The following is a 22,143-nucleotide window of genomic DNA, read 5'->3' as shown; positions in this document are numbered from 1 at the left end:
TGTCAGGTTAAATGGGGACATTCAATTCACAGAATTCGATCGGATTCAAGTCCTGTCTCGCCTGGGCCGCTCAAGGGCATTTAAAGTATTGTCCCAAAGTCACTCCTGCTTTGCTTTTGTGTTTTAGGTTGTTGTCCTGCTGGAAGGTTAACATTTTGGACCCCTGTCATTGGTCCAGAGCACTCTGGAACAGGTTTTCATCAAGGATCTCTTTGTCCTTTTCTTCTGTTCATCTGTCACTCGATCCTTACTAGTTTTCCAGCTCCTGCGGTTGAAAAATATCTCCACAACATGAAGCTGCCACCACCATGTTTTACTGTTCGGACGTTATTGGCTAGGTGATAAACGTTGCCTTATTTCCTCCAGCATGATGCTTGGCATTCAGGCTAAGAAGTTCAATCTTGGTTTCATCAGAACAGAGAATCTTATTTCTCATGGTCTGAGAGCACTTTTGCCTTGTGGTAAATTCCAAGCGTCATGTGCCTTTTACTGAGGAGGGGCTTCCGTCTGGCTACTTTACCATAAAGCCTTGTTTGGTGGAGGTCTGCAGAGATGGTTGTCCTCCTGGAATGTTCTCCCATCTCCACAGCGGAACTCTGAAGCCTCTGTGTGACCATCCGTCATGGTCTTGGTCATCTCCCTGACCTTCTCCCCGATTGCTCAGTTTGGCTGGGTGTTTAGCTCTAGGACGGATTTTGGTGGCCCTGAATTAATTCCATTTAAGAAAGATGGGGGCCACTGTGTTGTTTAGCACAATTTTAATGCCGCAGCAATTCTTTTGTGCCCTTCCCCAGAACTGTATCTTGACTGAATTTGCGCACATTTTTTTACAAACCTGATTTTGCTTTGTCATTACTGGGCCTTTTGTGTAGATTGGATAATATTTTTTTTCCTCATCATTTTGGAATAAGGCTGTAACAGAATTTCTGTATGTACTGTAAAGCATTGTTTGTCGCAATTTATAGTTTATTACTTCGCAGGAAGATATAACAAATATTCAAGAACTTTGCCCCAGACCCCCTGGGTTATTGATGGGGAGAGGAAGATGGAGTCTTCAGTGGAGGAGTTGATAACAGAACAGCTTATAGCAGTGTTTAAAGCTGACAGTAAGTATGCAATGCCTCTACAGCAAGAATTGTTTCAATTCTTCTCCCTTTTCAAGATATCTGTCAGTGAATAAAACCATTCCTGTTTACATTAGATGCTGAAAACCCAGGCAGACCTAGTCCTGCTCACAACTGAGACGTGAATACAATTGTATCCAGTCTCAGCAATGCTCTGTGAGCTTAGGAAATCAATAAAATCTGATAGTTTGCTACTATGTATCAATCAATGTACAATGTTTACTAACTATATCAGTCAGGAGTCCGGACTCTATAAAATATAATATACCTTTAGCCATGTTTCACAGTTCCTATTCTAATGAATAAGGACTATACATTAAAGTGGTTGTCCAGTCCCAAAAAATTGATGGCCTATCCTCAGCCTTCACCTCAATAGAAGTTGGTAATACTGTGAACCGCTGCTACAAGTGTGTCAGCGGCTCACGGTGTGTGCCGGAAAGATAATGAAGTGGAAGCAGCGCTCGTATGAGCAGTACGGACCCATCAAAATAGCTTATCGGACAATGTAAGAGCTGGGGAGAGGAAAGCGCACATGCCATTATATGCCCCCTTGCCATTACACGCCCCCTTGCCAGTTCGGCAGACAAGTACAAGACTGTGTGATCTCTCGCGAGAGATCAGTCTTGTCCTTGTCTGCCGAGAGTTGAAGAGTGAGGGCGCGCACACGCTCTCCTCTCCCCAGCTCTTGCTGTGATACTGTCCGTAGCCGATTGGACAGTGTCACAGCCATGTTACACGCCCCCTTGCCATTACATGCCCCATTGACAGTTCAGGGGGTTATTTAAATATCAGGCGCCAAATATAACGGCACCGATATCTAAATGACGGAGGAGGGTAGAAAAAAAAGATGTAAAGTACCTCGGTTTGTGTAGCCCTGTCCATTACATGCTGCACTCAGCTGCACATGTATGGGGAGGTGAAAGGTTCTGGTGGGTAAACAAAAGAAGGCAGCAATAAATAAAAAGAGACAAATAAAGTTTGAGGAGTATGGAGTTGTGGGTGGAGGGGATTGGTGGAGAAGATGTGAGGTTGCCACAGCCGATTCTAGCCCGAATATTTGCCTGTCCATATATATATATATATATATATATATATATTTATATATATATTTATATATATATTTATATATATTTTTTTATTTTATTTCACTTGCTTGTTTTGAGGTATACTTGAGCATTAATCCAGGTGAAGGTTTAAGTCTAGAGCAGTTGTATTCTTTCTTCTGGCAGTTGTTATGAGAGCTGCTACGAAGCGCAAATCATCACTGCCATTCAAGAGTTTGTTAAAAATTGTGTGGAAGTACAATAATTGTGAAACCTAGTTACAGCTAATAAATACAGTCTTTAATATTTAAACAAAATATGACAATTGAATACTGATTTTTTTTTTTGGGGGGTGCTCTTAATGCTTAAAAAAAGAAAGCACTTTAATCTATTAACTTATTTATTTCTGTCTATTGAGTGTCAGGATTCATGTGCACTTCTATTGCCAGTGTTTAAAACATCAATTCCCTCTCCAGACACTGTACATAAATAAATATATATATTCAGATTATTTTCTGGGAAAAAAAAACGTTCTAGAAATAAATTGTCAAGGATAGGAAAATGCTATTGGAGTATTTTGTGTAATGAAGATGTCTTTCATAGGAACTAGGATGTTTGTTGTAACCTCATCTTCTGTCTTTGTATTTGGAAGGTTTTAACTTCTCATCTTCAGGAAGAGAGGATGTGGACGTCAGGACCCTTGGGAGAGGTTTGTCATTGTATATGTATTCATACAAGAGAACACCTATCACACCTGCTGTATACCTGAATCTACTCTACTCTTGTATTCATTTAGGGAGACCGTTTGCAATTGAACTTGTTAATCCTCACAGAATCCAGGTCACAGAACAAGACATGAAAGATCTTCAGCAGGTGATTGTGCAACAACCATTTTGCTATTTTACATATAATCCTGCTGGCACATGAGGACAGTGTGTTGATATTTCCGCCAACAGCTGAACATTGGTGATGGGATGTGTCAATGGGATTGAAGCTCGGATTATGAAGTATATTCATTTGAACTAGGAGACCATCACATTAAAGGTTAATTCTGTTTAAACAAATAATATCGATACCTTCTCTGATGATTCGGGAGGTTAGTGTTCCCAGGACTTCAACACTTTTTCTGAAAAAAAAAAAAAAAATGTTTGACAAAGTGATTTAAGAAGCCTATACACATTAGAGGAAAGCAGGCACGATAGAAAGAAGTTGGCACCACTTGTTGTTTCCACAGTACGGAACAGATATGTAGATGCAAATGAGGGCAGGGTTTCCTGGTCAAACAAATTTCGGGCGGTGCTCTGCATAGAAAGAGACAGTCTTGCAATATCATGTAGGTAAGGGAAATGAAAATTCGGCACTAACCCAGGTGAGTGCCGCATTTTCATTTCCCTTCCCTACATGACAGAGGAAAGTTGGCCGATTTCAGCCAACTAAAGCTTCGTTCACATCTGCGTCGGGACTCCGTTCGCGGGTTCCGTCTGAATTTCCGTCAGGGGAACCCAAGAACGGAATCCAAACTGAAACAATCACCATTGATTTCATTGGTGACGGATCCGGTGCAAATGGTTTCCGTTTGTCATCGTTTTGATGGAATGAATAGCGCAGTCTGCTACGGTATTGATTCCGTCAAAAAGACAGAACCCCTGCACAACGGTGGCAAACGGAAACCGTTTGCACCATATCCGTGACCATTGAAATCAATGGTGATGCAAACGGAAACCTATGGTTTCAGGAGGAATAACTGTTGTCTGACAGCTTTCTAAAGTGTAGAGGGACCTTCAGACTCTCTTATATTCCAACGTCCCTCCTGGATCTACTCAAGCTGGCTATACATGGCTAGATAACTCACTCAGGCCAACTGTTGGTCAGATGTCTGTCCATTCTTGGAGAAAGAAGAGGATAGCTCTGACATGTGCTGTGTGAATTCTTTTGAGTAACCTTGTAAAAAAACTGATATTTCTTTTGAAAAAAATCAAGTTGATTGGTGAACATACTTAACCCCTTCCCGACATTTGACGTATCCATATGCCAAAGTCGGGTAGGGGAAGTATGGAGCCGACACTTCAGAGTAACGAGCAACATCCCGCTCGAGCGCGATCCCGCTAGTTTCTCATTAAATGCTGCTGTCAATAGCGACCGCAGCATTTAAATCGTTACAAAGAGGAGGGCGACCCCCTCGCAGCGCAATTGTGGGGGCGTGATGGTTGCTATGGCTGCCTGGGGGGGCCTAATGAAGGCCCCCAGGTACGCCATCTTTGTGCACCTATTAAGTTAATAGTTGCCTGTCATAATCACGATATACTGCAATACATTAGTATTAATCTATATGTAAACTCCAAAAGAATAACATTTTCAGCTTTTTTTCTCTACAATCTCTAGCACTGCCGTCTAAAATCAAACTAGAGTCTCCCCTAAAAATGTCATCAAGTTGCAAGAGCCATGATTGATAACGGACTATAAAAACCATTTGATGCTGAGAGCCAGAAGCTGTGAATACATTAGTATTGCAGTATATCGTGCAAGCGATTTAACGATCGCTGGTTGAAGTCCCCTAGGGGGACTAAAAAAAAAAGTAAAAATGAGTTAAATAAAGTTGTTGTTTTTTTGTGTAAATAAAAAATTTTAAAGTTCAAAAAACCCCCCTTTTCCCATTTTCCCCCTAGAGCATAGTAAATAAATAAACATAATTGGTATCGCCGCGTCCGTAAAAGTCTGAACTATCACAATATATCATTATTTAACCCGCAAGGTGAACGCCGTAAAAAAAATAAAAATTGTAAAAGCCAGAATCTGTATTTTTGGGTCACCTCATCTACCACAAAAAATTTTATAAAAAGTTATCAAACCGTCGCATGTACACCAAAATGGTATTATTAAAAACGACAGCTTATCCTGCAAAAAATAAGCCCTCATACCACTTAATCGACGGAGAAATAAAAATTTTATGGCTCTCGGAATTTGGCGACACAAAATAAATTTTCTTTTTTACACTTAGATTTTTACTTGTAAAAGTAGTAAAATATAGAAAAAACTATATATATTTGGTATCGCCGTAATCGTATTGACCCACAGAATAAAGTTACCATGTTGTTTTAATTGCACAGTGAATTCCGTAAAAACGGTGCGCAAAAAATCATGGAGGAATCTCTGTTTTTTTCATTTTCTTCCCCACAAATAATTTTTTCCCCGTTTCCTAGTACATTATATGGCAAAATAAATGGTGCTGCGAAAAACGACAACTCGTCCTGCAAAAAATCAAGCCCACATAGGACTATATCGACGGAAAAATAAAGACGTTATGGCATTTGGACGGTGGGGAGGAAAGAACGAAAATGAAAATCTGAAAAAGGGCTGCGGCGGGAAGGGGTTAATATTAACAGGTTTTGCCAGTATTATTATTTTTATTTTTTTTATGTTGCAGAAAATAAACCACTGTGACAAAATCAAAGTCCGGGATTTTCAGATTGTTTCTAGGTAAGAATTTGTACCAGACATTTTTGCTGCCTATATAGTACAGACGTATTGTGTCATATTTATCATTGAATAGGAATCCTGTGAAATTACAGGAAGATAATGCAAAATAACCCAGGATAGTAACAAAACCTAACCGCCATAATGCCAATCACTCCCAGTGATGTCCATGCCAAATCTGTACCATGGAGAGGGGTTATACAATGTCATATCACTATTTAACCATTAGTCTAAATTGATTTTGTAATATATTTGTAAAGTATATAATAAGTCCATTCATTGTCGCACTGGTTGGCCATATATTATCATATAGTAATATAATTGGGAGGTTAGGATCACACGGAGGTTTTTGTCAGGCAGAAAAATATTGCCTCAAAGTTCCATCAGGATTTTTTAGGCAGATCTTAAAAATGGCAGGTATTTTTAGTCAGTCTTCTTTTTTTTTTTTTTTTTTGGTCAAAAAGACGCTAAAAACAAGCAACACATCATTTTTATTTTTTTCTGCCTTCTATTGTTTTCAACGGAGGTTCAGAGGCGGAGACCGCTCCATGATGGGGCATGCCGTTTTTTTTCTTCTGCGAGCAGCCAAAAAACACCAAAGCCTCTGCCTCCCATTGAAATCAATGAAGGGAGATTTAGGGCCTTCCGTGTGAACTGGGCCTTTAGGCTGGTGGTTTTATGGTTATAGCTGAACGGTGTATGTAAATGTGATTGTTGATATTAAAGAAAAAAGTGTATAATAAGTGGGAAAAAACATGTTTATTTCCATTCAAGGGAGGCAGTGGCACACATGAAAGAAGGTGAAGAAGTTAAGACGAAGTGCTACAGTGCGCTAATCTGGACAGAAAAGTCAATCGAGAAAGAAGACCTAGAACTTCTCAATGACATGAAGGTTAGCCATACTATTAATATTGTGATCGCCTGTAGTTTCCTGGCTTGGAATGGAGGATCTTGAAAAAAAATGATTTGTCCTTTTGGAGAGTCTGGGCACATCTAGACATTCTAGTAAGCAGCTCTTTGAATGCCTAAATTTGAGGGCATTGCCAAATTTGGGATGAGCCCATCATATGCGACATTCATTCAGCTGGTTGGCATTGAACCTACTATAGCTAGTCGGCATGCGTTTGTTCTGGGTAACCTAGAGACACACCCGTTTTGACAACTCCGTTATGTTTTCCGAGTTTATGATGTCATGGGACCCATATCTGCCTTCCAGTTAAATTAGATATTACCGTGGCTTATCTGGTATGGAGATTAGTCCTTTTATTGATATTATTATTGACATTGAGAAATCCGAATATCTGTCGTTTCTATTTAAAATGGGTCTGGCATGTTATTTGTAATTTAATATATCAGAGGAACCTGCTCAGCATTAAAATATTGTAATTGATGGTGGATTCCTTTATACAATGGCGTTGATGCTTCTGGCAGTGGAATGTGGGTCATATCACTACCTTCAGGGCATTAATCTATTCAAAGGGATGGTGCTTACCCGTATATATTACTGTACATTATCTCATGGCATTTACATGAACATGATTACGTTTTATGTTCTAATAGTGTTTTGAACAAGTTTCGGCTATAAATTTTTTTTACAGTTCTAGAAACAATAAAATAAGGAAGTTAAACATCTTGGTCAGAAATCCAATTGTAATACTGAGGGACACCTGGTCAATAAACATAAAAAAAGCAGAGTATATAAGCTGTGCATGGTTGAGAGGCATGTCGGGTATGCCCAGGGTATGTGGGCTAGCAAGCAAAACACAAGGGTACGGTGAGGAGGATTACGGAGAGCAGGAGGGATGAAGGTAAAAATGAGGAGACAAAGTCACTTGAGAAGCAACTTGGACAATTCCAGCGTGAAGTCAGATTGGAATGAGCATTTTAAAAATGACTTGTATACTGAACCTCAAATATCCGTATTCTATACAGCTATCGGTACTATGTTATATATATATTAAGTAATACAATCATTCTTACAGGAGTTAAAGATTATACAAAAAACTCCTCTCCGAGTCCTCCACAGACGGCCCCTGGCTTCACGATCCAGAACAATTCACACTATGAAAACAGAATATATGGATGAACACCATTTTCGCCTGTATTTAAAGACACAAGCTGGGACGTATCCTTTCTTCACCATTGCAGCAGCGTTCATATAAATTAAAATCTATCAAGTTCGATACGGTAGTCAGGAGTAAAGTGACAGAGAACCTTATGTGACTTCTGTGACCTTACTGTGAGAATAAATGAGGCCCAATATCCTTCATTTGCAATTTCCAGAGAATACTAGAGATCTGAGCACAAGTGAAATCTAAAGCAAACTGAATTTTTTTTTGTCTTCTATTTGGTTTATATATGCTGTGGAATTAGACTCCTTGTGGGGATCATGGAGCAGACCAATGAGGCAGCCACAACAATATACCACCTCCAGAAGTATTACAATATAGAATATAACATTGATTGATTGGTTTTTTTTTTATTTAGTAAGGGAAAAACGCACACACAGAGGCTGCCATGGGGCCAACAGGTGATGGTGAGAACCCTCTGTGTTACCAATAGATTTGGTGTGGAGCTAATCTGGGGAGCAGAGTCTAAGGGATTCTTAGGTGTTCACCCTTTAACCTTCGTATGGAGATGTGTAATTGGCTGCTAAGAATCCCAATGTTGCTACCGGACAAGATACAAATGCAGCAGGCTAGATACACGGTCAATTCTGGCAGGCGGCAAATGGTCACTCACGGTTAGACGGAGAGCAGGTCAGGGCAGGCGGCACACGGTCGTAACAGAAGACTGGCAAAAGGTAAGGACAGGCGTAAGACAGAAAAGTGGTCGAAGTCAAGCAGAATTGGTAATGGATAATCCAAAGGCAGTACAGCGTTCAAACTAACAGACTAGTGAGGAACCCAATTATTCCGGCCAAGAGGTGGGAGAGTACCTTATGTACCCTGGGAAACCTTGGTGGGTTGGCATGCGTTGGCCCTTTAATTGAGGAGGAGTCAGCGTGTGCAAATACTAGTGACAATTGAGGACCTGGAGGAGAGTGCTGGCGGGAAGAAAATGAGCTACGCGGCATGAAGGAGTATACACAGAGGAGAGGTAAGTATATGGCGAGTGGAGGCAGCCATGGACAAGGCCATGACAGAGGCACTCAGATGTGCACCACTGTTAAACATGATTGCGATCTACTGGTTATAAGGGAAAAGATGGCGAGCCTGAATGGTGTTACTATAATTATTATAATAAACATTTGTTATAATTATTTCAACATATTTATTAACCCTCTATGGGCGTCCCATGTTCAAATTGTCACTGTCTTGTGACTGTGACACTGTAGAATCTGTCACCACCTTACAGCGAGGGCACATTTTTTTGTTGTGTTAGTATACGTTTTATGCCTATAATGAGCTAAGCCAATGTGAAAATTCAGCCCAAAATTTACAGATCTTACTAAATCTAAGATATTGGTGGGGTCATCTATTAGAGGCTTTGCTCCACTTTAAAATGTTGGGTGCTCTATAGACCTTTTATGGTCCCTTCATTTTTGGGCATTGAAGGCTGTCCCATCTCACAGATATTCTGTGTGACATGTTTGAAGACAAATTTAGGTTGAGTTTCCATTTAATTTCCCTGCTTTTCTGTATCTATAGTTAATTCTTAACTTTACTTTTGAAACATTTCCCTGTTGATTCTTCAAAAAGAAACTCAAAAGGATAAGGGGATCTATAAAGTAGAATGTTGAAGCCTCTGGGGGAGAGCGGTTGGGGAGCTGTGGAGGGTTAAAAAAAAAAAAACTGTGTGTGAGATCTGGACCATGAATCTCATCAGACTAAAACAGGAGAAAAAGAGACACGGCGCCACATAGTGCAAAGTAAAAGCTAGATTAGGCAAGGGAGCAAACTTTGTTAGAAATAAGCTCACCTAGCCCAATGGACACCAATGGGTGTCAAGCGAGCATTGGGGCTGCTGCTGCCAGGTCTAAAACACAGCAAACGAAGTTTGTTGTCCAAATTGGATACTTTAAAAATAATAAAAAATGGGACCACCGGCGCTGCAATGATGGACAGGAAATTGAAGGACTTTAGACAAACATCACGGCAAAGATTTAATGTCAGAGGCTACGCGTTTCAACACCGGACTGGTGTCTTCATCAGGCCAAATTGATGAAGACACCAGTCCGGTGTTGAAACGAGTAGGCTCTGACATTAAATCTTTGCCGTGATGTTTGTCTAAAGTCCTTCAATTTCCTGTCCATCATTGCAGTGCCGGTGGTCCCATTTTTTATTATTTTTAAAATATGAATCTCATCAGACAGAGCCAAACAAAGTCCCCAGGAGTCACCCAAAGGAAAGGAGGCAGCACACCAGCATGGATTCAAAGGTGTTTATTCACCCAGTGTATAATTGGCAACGTTTCACCTTCTCGATGAAGGCATTTTGAAGCCTTGGAAATTCTTTCATCGAGAAGGTGAAACGTTGCCACTTATACACTGGGTGAATAAACACCTTTGAATCCGTTAGAATATCAACAAAAAGTAAATTTATTTCAGTAATTCAATTCAAAAAGTGAAACTCCTATATCATATAGATTCATTACACACAGAGTGATCTATTTCCAGCATTTTTTTTCTTTTAATGTTGAGGTTTATGGTTTAACAGTTAATGAAAACCCAAAATTTAGTGTCTCAGAAAATTAGAATATTATATAAGCCCAAATTCAGAAATTATTTTTAGTACCGAAATGTTCAGTACATGCACTCAATACTTGGTCGGGGCTCCTTTTGCATGAATTACTGCATCAATGCGGCGTGTCTGACGAGTTTGCTGGCCAATCATGTACAGTGATACTGTGGTTATTAAACCAGGTAGTGGTACTTGTGGCAGTGCGGGCAGGTGCCAAGTCCTGCTGGAAAATGAAATCAGCATCTCCATAAAGCTTATCAGCAGAGGGAAGCATGAAATGCTCGAAAATTTCCTGCTAGACGGCTGTGTTGACTCTGGACTTGATTTAACACTGTGGATTCTGGTAAATACTTGCATGCTGCAATGTAAAGTAGATGAACTAGAAGCAATACTGATTTGCACATACATATAAACAGAGAAGTCTCCAAAGTTTGAGATCTAGTAGTGAAAGGTAAATGAAAAGGTCCACCATGCCTAGTGAGTTACCTCAAATATATTAACCCATGTTCGCCATTTCCAGCAACTTGTAAATGTATGCACCCTATGGATAAATCTCCCCAATGTATGTAATGACAAAGTCTTGGAGATGTAAATCTGGTCCATTTTGAAAAGCTTCACTTCCCTAACAGTTATGCAGTTATATAAAGGAGTTTGCACATGGTGACTTCGGGAGAACCGTTCCAAATATTGGCTCCATGATGAAAACTACAGCTGATATCCAAGAGCTGGATGTTGAGGTTAGTAGTAAAATTCTGTAGATTTTGTTGGTGCTTTATAAAATTACAAAGGGTAAAGTACACCTTTCAATCCACACCTGACAAGGCACAGAGTAGATTCCATTAAAAGTATTAAGTAGGACCCAATGGTATCTTTACTATTGTGAATTATGAACAAACTACTGACAGCATATCTATAAAAAAATAGCCCACTGGCCCCAGCGTTAAGCTGTAATCTTTTAGTGAACTTGTTAGCAATTTTCCTACAGTGCCACCACAGGGGGAATGAAGCATTACACAGTATCTATTCAAATCAATGGGTTGTCTCTGTAGTGCATAGACATGTCAGGTCCTCCAGAGAGAAAGAGAGTCCCTATTTGTAGCCGTTTTCCACTCTGGGTAATAAAAGGGGGTCTTGAACAGGGTATCCTCCTCTATTTACTCAGAGGACCCCTTTAATGTAAATGTGCATGCTCACTGCTTCAGTAGCTTAGAGCACACAGCATTATGTGAGATACTATATCCACAGGATATGTCATAAATGTCTGCTAGATGCAGGTTTCACCTCTGGTACCCGCACCCATCTCCCGAATGGTGATTCCCCGACCCGTCCCCCCTGGTAGCCGTGGTTGCCGCATCCAGGCGCAGAATCAGTGCACAGGGGGACAGGAATACTGGAAAACAGCAGAGCTTAATAAAGCAGTCATGTCTTTTTAATCTCAAACAAAATTGAAACCGAGGTTCCTAAATAGGAAGGTGGTTTAATTATATAAAATATATCCCGTCCATCACGATACAGATGTAGTAGAAGTAGTGCTGCACGAGCACAGTCTTGGAATGTAGTAATTTGTCTGTCCTTGTGCTGGACTGCAAAATGTTGGGGGGCCCAAGATAGAATCCCATTATGCCCCAAAGATGGCTCCAAATGAACTATTCTATTTTTAAACACTGGGAATTTCCTTTGAAGCTCTAGGCGTAATAGGTTTTGAGTTTTCCCCTAAACCTATAAATGCTTTAGCGCTTTAATTTAAAATGTACATATAACAATGAAGATCTGCCCAGAATTTTGGACTTAAATATAAAAAGATTTCATAATATATCTTTTATATGGATTAGAGCTTCTTTCTGATACACGGGTCCAAATCCCCTGCTTCTCTTCAAACAGCCATAGAGTGGCTTTCAACCGCCATTAGGAAGACTGTATAAATCAGTCTGCAGAAAGCTCCCCCTACTGGTTGCTGCTGGCAAAGTTTTATTGTTTATCTCAGTTGTGTGTAGGGCAGCAGGGGAACTGGGGAGCCTTCACAAAAAGCTGAGCTCTGGTCCATATAAAGATTATTACATTAAATAAACAGAGGATTTTGGACCAAAAAATAAAATGATGTTCATAGTTGGAGGAACAAGGTTTTTCATGCGTCTGCTACTGACAACACAATTTGGTGATTGAATGTAAATATATAAACACATTCTCTTTTCCCTTTTGTTAGTCTGTAGATGTGGACTGGCCGCCTGCTTTGGAAGATTGACATTTTGCGATGGCGTATATTGGCGTTGGAAGGATGAAGCTAATTGTGTACATTGGCACAACAGTGGACAAAACTATATTAAGTGGATCATATTGATCTGTCATATGTGGATTACGGTCAAGGCATATTATAGAAATTATTTTTATGCGGTAAAGAAATGCGCTCTTTTTAGCATAGAAATAGCGTGCTGCAGTCACACGACTTAAACATCTGATAAGACCTGTTGGTATAGTATATTGTTTTTTATAGCGGTGTACTACTTTGGGAAAGGCTATAGGGAATTTACAGACGTTCCATGGAGATTCCGCATGGCTGAATAGTGCAGACATGTACATTAACTGTTTGCAGGAAGTGTGCTGTGTGTGCTGTATTCCTTGTATATGCTTATAACGTTTGGTTTTACAATTTATTTGTTGAGAATAAAATGCCTCAGTTTGTGCCATGTGTGCTGTTTATATTTTATATTGCTGAATCATTTCTGGGATTTATATGCAGAGACCTGTTTGTTTTTTATTTTGTAGACAAAAATTCAGATTACAGTGATTGAGTTAAAGGGTTATTCCCAACTTAAACATAGGATATGCCTTAAATGTCTGATAGATGCGGGGGTCACTGTCCTGAGTGGTGATGCGGCCGCTGCATCCAGGCGGAGAAGGAATGGAGAGCATGCTTGTTTGCCTGTTTCTGCAACTTACGTTGAACAGAATGGAGAGAGCCGTGTACATGTCCCACAGATATACCATAAATGTTCAAGTTGGGAATACCCCTTTAACATTGTCTCCCTGCCCCACTGCTTACTCTTGTAGGCAGGGCTGGAGTTAGGGCCCCCTGCCGATTTATAGCAGCCATAGCGGCTGCTACGGGGCTTTGTGGCATGAGGAGACCCACGCCGCCCGGCACATTAATGTTATGTGCCGGGCGGCATGGGCCCCCTCATGCCCGGTGACGTCGCTAGCATCGGAGAGGGCCCTGGTGCTAGCGACTGCCACATTCACTTGTATCTGTGTCTGCAGATGCAATTGAATAGTAAAGGCTGCAGGCAACGTTAGGCCTGCAGCCTATAAACCGCTCGGACGGAGTCCCTGCACAGACCGGCATAATGACGTCATTGCATCACGCTGGCCTACGACATCTAAGACAGTGAAGCGCTTCGTTCATTGTGGGAATGGGGCTAGGTAAATACAATTTTATATTTTTTGGGGGGGGGTTTGACGCGATCTACTGAGGGGGCTGTGTGGCGCTATCTACTACAGGGGTGTGTGGCATGATCTACTAGGGGGGGGGGGCTGTGTGGCACTATACAGGGGGAGTGCTGTGTGGCACTATACAGGGGGAGTGCTGTGTGGCACTATACAGGGGGAGTGCTGTGTGGCACTATACAGGGGGAGTGCTGTGTGGCGCTACCTACTTGGGGGTCTGTGTGGCGCTACCTACTGGGGGGGCTGTGCGGCACAATACAGGAGGGAGGGCTGTGTAGTGCTATCTACTAGGGGGGGCTGTGTGGCATTATACAGGGGACGGGCTTTGTGGCGCTATCTACTGGGGGGGGCTGCATGGCGCTATCTACTGGGGGGGGGGGGGCTGTGTGGCACTATACAGGGGGGCTGTGTGGCACGATCTACTAGGGGGGCTGTGTGGTGCTATACAGGGCAGGGGGCTGTGTGGCACTATCTACTAGGGGGGCTGTGTGACACTACGAGGGGGCTGTGTGTGTCACTATCTACAAGAGGGGGCTGTGTGTGGCACTATCTACAAGAGGGGGCTGTGTGTGGCACTATCTACAAGACATAGCACTGGGGAAGCCCATTTGACGAGTAGCATAGAAGACTGGGGCTGATATGAGGCTTCTAACCTAATGTTTGTTGAACAGAGCTTTACTGAGCTTTTACTTATGCTGTATTGGCTAAAAACCCAACACCACCAATCTTGTCTACAGGATTCCTGCATGTCTAGAGCATGTCACTTCATTTGATCTGACTTTTGGCCTACCATTGATGCAATAACCGCTATTTATAAGTCCTTAACCTTCCGGAGATCCTTCCACCGCCATCCCTGCCAAGGCTATTGAAGTTCTTTAAAGAGAAAACATTTTCTTTGAATCCTTCTGCTTCGCTAATGGCCCTACTGGCTGTACATTCACACACGTTTATGCGTCTTTGGTGTCCCACTTCCAGCACCTTCTTTAATTCTAAACTGAGAACAAAACTGGAGTCCTGCACTAACCAAAGAACAAGTGCTATTCTCCCCACATATTGGCGTTGAGTTGCCACATTTTGTTTCTGCACCCAATCCATGTGGACATTACAGCCCCACTTTACTATTAAATACTATCCAGACAATACAATGAATGCCGACTGAAAGTGTAAATAGAGACCTGCTAAGGCCTCATGCACACGACCGTAAAAACTCCCGTTATTACGTGTCGTAATTACGACCCCTAATAACGGGCTCATAGACTTCTATTGGCGACGGGTGCCTTCCCGGTTTCTCACGGGAAGGTGCCCGTGCCGTTGAAAAAGCACGGACAGTCCATAGAAGTCTATGGAGCTCTCGTAATGACGGGTGGCTACATGTGTGCACCCGTCATTACGGCAGTGTTGCTAAGCGACGTCAGTAAATAGTCACTGTCCAGGGAGCTGAAAGAGTTAACTGATCGGCAGTAACTCTTTCAGCACCCTGGACAGTGACTACCGATCAGTATAAACCTGTAAAAAATAAAAGACGTTCATACTTACCGACAACTTCCTGCTTCCTCCAGTCCGGTCTCCCGCCCGTTGCCTTGGTGACACGTCCCTCTCGACATCCGGCCCGACGTCCTGGATGACGTTTCAGGCCATGTGACCGCTGCAGCCAATCACAGGCTGCAGCGGTCACATGGACTGCCGCGTCATCCAGGGATGTCGGGCTGGATGTGAAGAGAGGGACGCGTCACCAAGACAACGGCCGGGTAAGTATGAATTTCTTTAACTTTTATTACAGAAAAGGCTGTCCCTTCTCTCTATCCTGCACTGATAGAGAGAAGGGGCTGCCGATTAGTGCAGTGCTATTTTGCCGCCAAAAACGTGCTCGTAAATATGGGTGGAATACGTGTGACACCGGACCCATATTTACGAGCACGGGTTCGTAAATACTGGTGCAAAACGGGTGGAATACGTGTGACACCGGACCCGTATTTACGCCAGTATTTACGGGTGGGAAAAAATACGGTCGTGTGCATGAGGCCTTAGACATTGATATCTCTGACAAGTTTATACTTTATACCTGGTTTAAAAACCCAATAGTTTTAATGTAGTTCCACTTTAAATCTAGGGATTACATTTCCATATCATGACCACAAAAATGTCGGTTGCAACACCATCATAGAGATAGTGTATTTCCATTGCACAAGCAGTGACAGCGGCTTCCTGTCATGTCCCTATAGGTTGTGTGTGAAAACAATAATTCACGCTGGAGGGATTATTGTGAAAAGTAGAAGAATCTCATGCCTAGTTGCTTATAATGATCAGTCATTGACAAACTTTGGAAAGTTCACTGCTGAACATTATCGGTTTGGGTAAAAAAAAAAAGGGTAGGAGGGTGTCACATATAAACTTATGTGAATTCACACGCAAAGCCTCATGAGTTCTAGGTCTTAATCGTCTGTTACATGTTATAAATGACTAGGAAATATCAAACAATTTTTGTATTTGTAAAATATTTCAGTTTAAAAAATAATTAGATGGTTATTAAAAGTGCCTGATTCCTAGGCCCCGTGCTGTGATGTCTTTCATCAAGACTTTCCATTTGTGTGTGCAGCAGCATGGGCGGCACGCGTCATAAGAAACTACTCACGTGCATCAAACCAAACCAGAACTGCCTGCAGTGTGACTTCAATCTACACTTGTATTGCTTTACATGTGGGGAACGATTTAGTATTACTTAGAACTGGCTAGGGAGTGGACATGTGGTTAACACCTGATATGTGGGAAACTAGATGAATGTTTTTTTTACTGCCATTTGCCCATGCCAATGCATGGCTGTTCTATTATGATAGGGCATTAACCCTTTCCCGCCGCAGCCATTTTTCACTTTTCAGGTTTGTTTTTTCCTCCCCACCTTCCAAAAGCCATAACTCTTATTTTTCCATCAATATTGCTGTATGAGGGCTTGTTTTTTGCAGGACGAGTTGTAGATTTTCACAGCACCATTTTTTGTACCATATAATCTAGTGGGAAACAAGAAAAAAAAATGTGTGGGGTGGAATAGGAAAAAAACAGCGATTCCTCAAACTTTTGGGTGGTTTTGTTTTTACGGCGTTCACCGTACGGTAAAAACGGCATGTTAACTTTATTCTGCAGGTCAATAAGATTACAGCGCTACCAAATTTATATAGTTTTCTTTGTTTTACTACTTTTACAAGGAAAAAAACTGATTGTTAAAAATAAAATGTGAGTTTTGTCGCCACATTCTGAGAGCCATAACGTTATTATTTTTCTCTCGATTTAGCAGCGTGAGGGCTTATTTTTTGCGGGGCGAGCGGCAGTTTATATTGGTACCATTTTGGGTTACATGAGACTTTTTGATCACTTTTTATTTCATTTTTTGTGGGAGAAGGGACCAAAAAACAGCAATACTGATGTTTTTTAATTTTTTACGGTGTTCACTGTGATACCAGTTATGTTAGCTTTTTATTTTTTTTACATTGTGCTTGAGGGAAAATGGGAAAAGGGTTGTTTTTTTTTTTGATCTTTTCATTTTTTTCTTTATTTTCTTTAGTTTACTGTTTTTTAAATTTTTTTTTTTTACTTGTCCCCCTATTGGAGTTTAACCAGCGATCGTTCGATCGCTTGCACGATGTACTGCAATACTAATGTATTGCAGTATATCGCGATTCTGACAGTCTCCTATGAAGCTCTTCATTGGAGTACAAAGGTGGCGGACCTGGGGGACTTCGTCAGACCCCCAGGCACCCGTGCCAACCAACGACTCCCCCCGATCTCGCCGCGGGGGGGGCGTCGGAACGTTACAGGGGGTCGCCCCCCTGTCTTTAGAAATTTAAATGCCGCAAACGCAATTTTAAGTGGCATTTAACGGGTTAAACAAGCGGGATCCCACTCGTTACCCGGAAGTGTCGGCTGTAACACAGCGGACACACTCGCACTATGGAGCGATCTCAGCCAGTAAGCCCGCTCCATATATTTCCCCACCCGGCGTGCACCGTATATATACGGCGGATGTTGGGTAGGGGTTAATATTAATATAGAACAGGTTTAAAGGCAGCTTAAAGCCAGAGGAAGGACGCCCACCAATCAGAATGTTATGGCATAGCCTAACAAAAATGAATGGCCTTTTTTTAGATTTAGATATTGGCAATTGGCGGCCATAGTCATGTAACGTGATGTTCCTGCCTATGCTTCATAAACAGGAGAGAATCGCATCTGGAGGGGAGCAGCACAGTAGGAACAGAACAAAATTACTAATGTTACTATTATATCACTATAAGGTCTCATGCACTCATAAGAGCCCTGTGCACTGCTCCCTAGTATGGATCTGTATGACCACCGTGTGCTGCTGTACAGGCTCTGTCAGTGCCGCATGTACAGAGATATTTTGTGCATTCACTATAAAATACCACTGTATATCGAGTCGGACTGTCAGCCATATTACGGATCTGGAAAAAGCTGTAATGCGGCTGTTTTGTTAAAGGATATCAGAAGTTTGTTGAACGTTTAGTTATGTCCTAGTGACATGTCAGAAGTTTGGATTGGTGGGGGTCCAAGCGCTGAGAACCCACCTATCGCTAAAACGAAGCAGCAGAAGCGCTCGTGTGAGGGCTCAGCCGCTTCATTTCTGTTCAGCTTTTTCTGGAAAGCTGATGTATCAGTACGGACTCAAACTTTCTACTCAAACTTCTGCTGCTTCGTTTTAGTGATTGGTGGGGGTCTTAGTGTTCAGACCCCCACCAATCAAAACTTATGACATGTCAGAAGTTTGTTGAATGTTTAATTACCCTTTAAGCCTTTACTAACATTTTTTTATTTTATGCCTATACAGTCCCATTATCTAAACCTGGAAACCCCCTTTAAGGTGTGACTTAAGTGAACACCAGTTTCACACTCCATGTTACTCACATGGGCTCAAGGAGCTAAGGGCTATAGCGAATTTTAACAGGGTTTTCTATTTTCACTGCGAAGGCCCCCTTCACATCACGTTTTTGCCTTCTGTTGTATGTATAAGCCGAGAGGACTCCGGACGTATACCTCCGACAGAAAGCTGCAACGTATTCTACTGTATAGGCATATATACGGACAGTGATGTCAGTACATTGCAATCACTGTAGCCGGGGACTCCAGCCTTGGAGAACTCCCTGACCTCACTATCCATATATGGACAGTGATGTCAGTAACTACAATACCGGAGTCCCCCGAATAGTCTACTACAATATTCCATCCGTTTGAAAAATAAAAAAAAAAGGTATGCTGACATACACTAGCCTGACTGAGACTAAAAGGACATCCATTTGATCTCCTTTGGGCTAATGTAGCCCTATGGACATGTTTATCGTGTGCATCGGGAGTTTTCGCGACGTACATGATAAACGTAGAGCACAAATGTGATGTGAAGGGTCCCTAAAATCACTTAACCATATGACACATAGGAGAGCTTTCAATGGGGACGTTAAATAATAAAGGTGAGTCACTGAAAATACAGAACCATTAAATGACATACAGATGAGTTGGAGCTTCGGGTTGGTTCATAATGCATGGCTCATGGAAATGTACTTCGTTTAACATAAAAAACAAACCGCAGCAGATATTTTGTCATTGATTTATTTAGTGATACAGTAAAAAAAAAAAAAATTTAACTACAGTATATTCAGAGATTGGCATAATCCTTCATAACAGATGATTTATAGGGTTTACAGAAAATTTAACAAGTTAAAAATAAGGTTTTACTGAACAGCATTGCTATATACAGGCATATGAGAACTTTATCAGGAAAATACACAAATCAAGAGTCATCTACGGTGGTAATCTTGAACCTGGCGGAGTTAATTTTTAGGTAATATAACTCAATGAATGGTGGACTTTTTGGAAGAAAAAATACAGTACCTCTTACTATCTTACTTTTTACAAATATTGTATTCGGTGTCTCCTGGACTGCACATTGGTGCTAATTTTTTTTATGCCCCCCCCACAAGCTGTAAGTTGTACAGAGCTGTAATGCTGCACAGTAAAGGAAAAATTGTGTCATTTTCCATCAGCATTGCTTCTTGGGAAGAATATCTCCTTAATACAGTGCTGTACAGTGTTACCTATGGCTCTATAGTACATATCTGCTACCTCAAATGTAGAGGAATCCCCTCACTATACACAACAGAATTATTTTGTGGTTTTATCCTTGCACAAATAACTTGTTTCCTGTAAGAATTTCATAAAATTCTGCATAATAGATCTTCAGACACTACCTGAGCACGTGGTAGATGAATGTATTGTGCCCATTATGTTTCTATTCCGGTTTAAGGTTCTGTATGTGATAGCATACTCTACATACATACATACTGTAAGTGAAGGGCATTATAGGGGCAAGTGGCCCTCCCTGTACTACCTATTGCCAACCACTCAGATGACTGAATTTGTGTATATCTATATATGTTTTACAACTTTTCCACAATAGATTTTTATCCTTTGTTTACCACGTTATTGCCCCTGTCTGACTCTATCCCACCTTTATAACAAAAAAAATAATACAGCTGTCATTCCAATTCTCCATTTACTATTCTAATGAGGAGCATCTAGCAGATGAGCTCTTCTTTTTACAACAGCAGTAAAGTGAGATTAAAGGCCTTTTACACGGGCCAGTGATCGGGAAAACGAGCGTTCATATGAGCACTTGTTCCCAATAATTACCATATGTAGACAGCGCAACCATCAGCCCGTGTACGAGCAAACCCATGCTGCTACATAATCCCCGTTCATCGGCTGATCTGCTTCTTTATGCAGCAGAAAATATTATGGTTGTCGGCAACACATCTCCCTGGGTAAACAGTGAGATGTGCTGCCGGCATGATGGAAGTGCATGGGGACGAGCGATCATAGTACCGATCCCTTGTCCCCATACATTACTGATGATGGCTCCTTGTGAAAGGAGCAAATGAGCGCTGATCAACGTGCTGTCTCGTTGATCTCCGCTCGTTTTTACGGCAGAAATTGTCTGGTGTAAAAGGACCCTTAGTCTGCCCTACTATTCAAGAGGTTTGCTATAGAAGTACAATATTTTGTATTTCACCTTTAATTGCAAAGTGCTGCCGAAATAAATAAAAAAATTTCCATGAATATTAAGTTTAAAAAAAATACCCCTTTCTGACCTAAGTGTCCCTTTAAGTAGGCGCAGCATGGAATCTTGAAGTCGAAGAAAGCAGTAAAGACTTAAGAGAATCATTTTTTTACAGAAATATGACTAAATACCAACTTGGCACATAATTATAAAACAATATGAGCGTTTTCTCCCAAAACTGAGATAAAGCTATGATTTTGTTATACAGACGTTGCAGAGATGAAATTATTTTTTACTGATTTTAACTTTCTTTTGTGCATTCATTAACTTACAGGCAACATATCTTGACCTTAAAATGAAATTACAAACTCAACTCTGCTACATCTATGTGTATATTAAATATGGAGTACTGCAGATTCAGTGCATATAGGCCCAGTTTCTTCTTAAAGGGGTATTCCACTGGATTGGTAATAATTGTTTTATCGGTGGGTGTCCAACAGTTGGCATCCCCACCATTCGTCAGGACGGGTGTCCCCTGAGCCCTCTAGCAGCAAGACCGCTTGCCAGGAGCTGAATGGAGTAGGAGTCAAGCATGAATCCTGCTGCTCCATTCAAAGTCTATGGCAGTGATAGAAACGGCCGCGCGCTGTGCTAAACATTTTCAGTCACTGCTATAGACTTTGAATGGAGCGGCAGGGCGCATGTTTGATCCTCGCTTCATTCAACGTTTGGCAAGAAGTCTTGCTGCTGGGGGGAACAGAGGGGTGCTCCAGCAGTCAGACCCCCACCAGTCAAACATTCATTACCTATTCATTTTATAAGCGATTACCCCTTTAAACTTTAGAAATGGTAGAAACTAGTTTTCCTGCAGTATTCCTGACGGAACGACTAATTACAAAGTTTAAGATGCACCTCATCCTCCTATTCTTATTGTAGATACTTTCCATTTTGGAAATCATTATAATCACACCCCATTGATGAGGGATAAAAGGTAACACATGTATTGCTTAGCAAAAAAAATAAAGTACTCCACTCAGTGGCAAAACACGAGAAGTCACTTGAAACAACAAAGTTTTGTTTTACATGCTAAAAATAATTTGTTGAATTGAATGGGCAGCTATAAACCACTCATCAACATCTGATCTTGTGCCATAGGAAACATTAACAAAAGATGAAGACCAGTGCACCGCAGCGCTGTATTATACCCTGACCCAATAAACGCAGGCCCAAGGTTGTATGTTGCCATGTGCTGTACTGTCTATTGCGGCCCCTCTCCTCTATGGTGTACCTTTGCAGTGGTGGAGTCCTGGGTTGGTAACCAA

At 41.4% G+C, this 22,143-nt stretch overlaps 1 protein-coding gene across 5 annotated transcripts in view; it reads left to right on the top strand.

Moving 5' to 3' along the window:
- PUS10 (pseudouridine synthase 10) overlaps positions 1-13,007 on the top strand; it is an 82,056-nt gene extending 69,049 nt beyond the window's left edge. For all 5 annotated transcript variants that reach the window (XM_075864506.1, XM_075864505.1, XM_075864508.1 and 2 more), the window contains 8 exons: positions 981-1,106; positions 2,820-2,876; positions 2,964-3,040; positions 5,592-5,644; positions 6,416-6,533; positions 7,624-7,766; positions 10,961-11,060; positions 12,527-13,007. In XM_075864506.1, coding sequence (XP_075720621.1) covers positions 981-1,106; positions 2,820-2,876; positions 2,964-3,040; positions 5,592-5,644; positions 6,416-6,533; positions 7,624-7,766; positions 10,961-11,060; positions 12,527-12,565 — 713 coding nt within the window. In that variant the 3' untranslated portion in view covers positions 12,566-13,007. The remainder of the gene's footprint in view (positions 1-980; positions 1,107-2,819; positions 2,877-2,963; positions 3,041-5,591; positions 5,645-6,415; positions 6,534-7,623; positions 7,767-10,960; positions 11,061-12,526) is intronic.
- Positions 13,008-22,143: the final 9,136 nt, after the last annotated feature.

This window comes from Rhinoderma darwinii, chromosome 4, assembly GCF_050947455.1.
Source record: "Rhinoderma darwinii isolate aRhiDar2 chromosome 4, aRhiDar2.hap1, whole genome shotgun sequence".
Classification (NCBI taxonomy): domain Eukaryota; kingdom Metazoa; phylum Chordata; class Amphibia; order Anura; family Rhinodermatidae; genus Rhinoderma; species Rhinoderma darwinii.
This window is presented reverse-complemented; position numbering and strand designations above follow the sequence as displayed.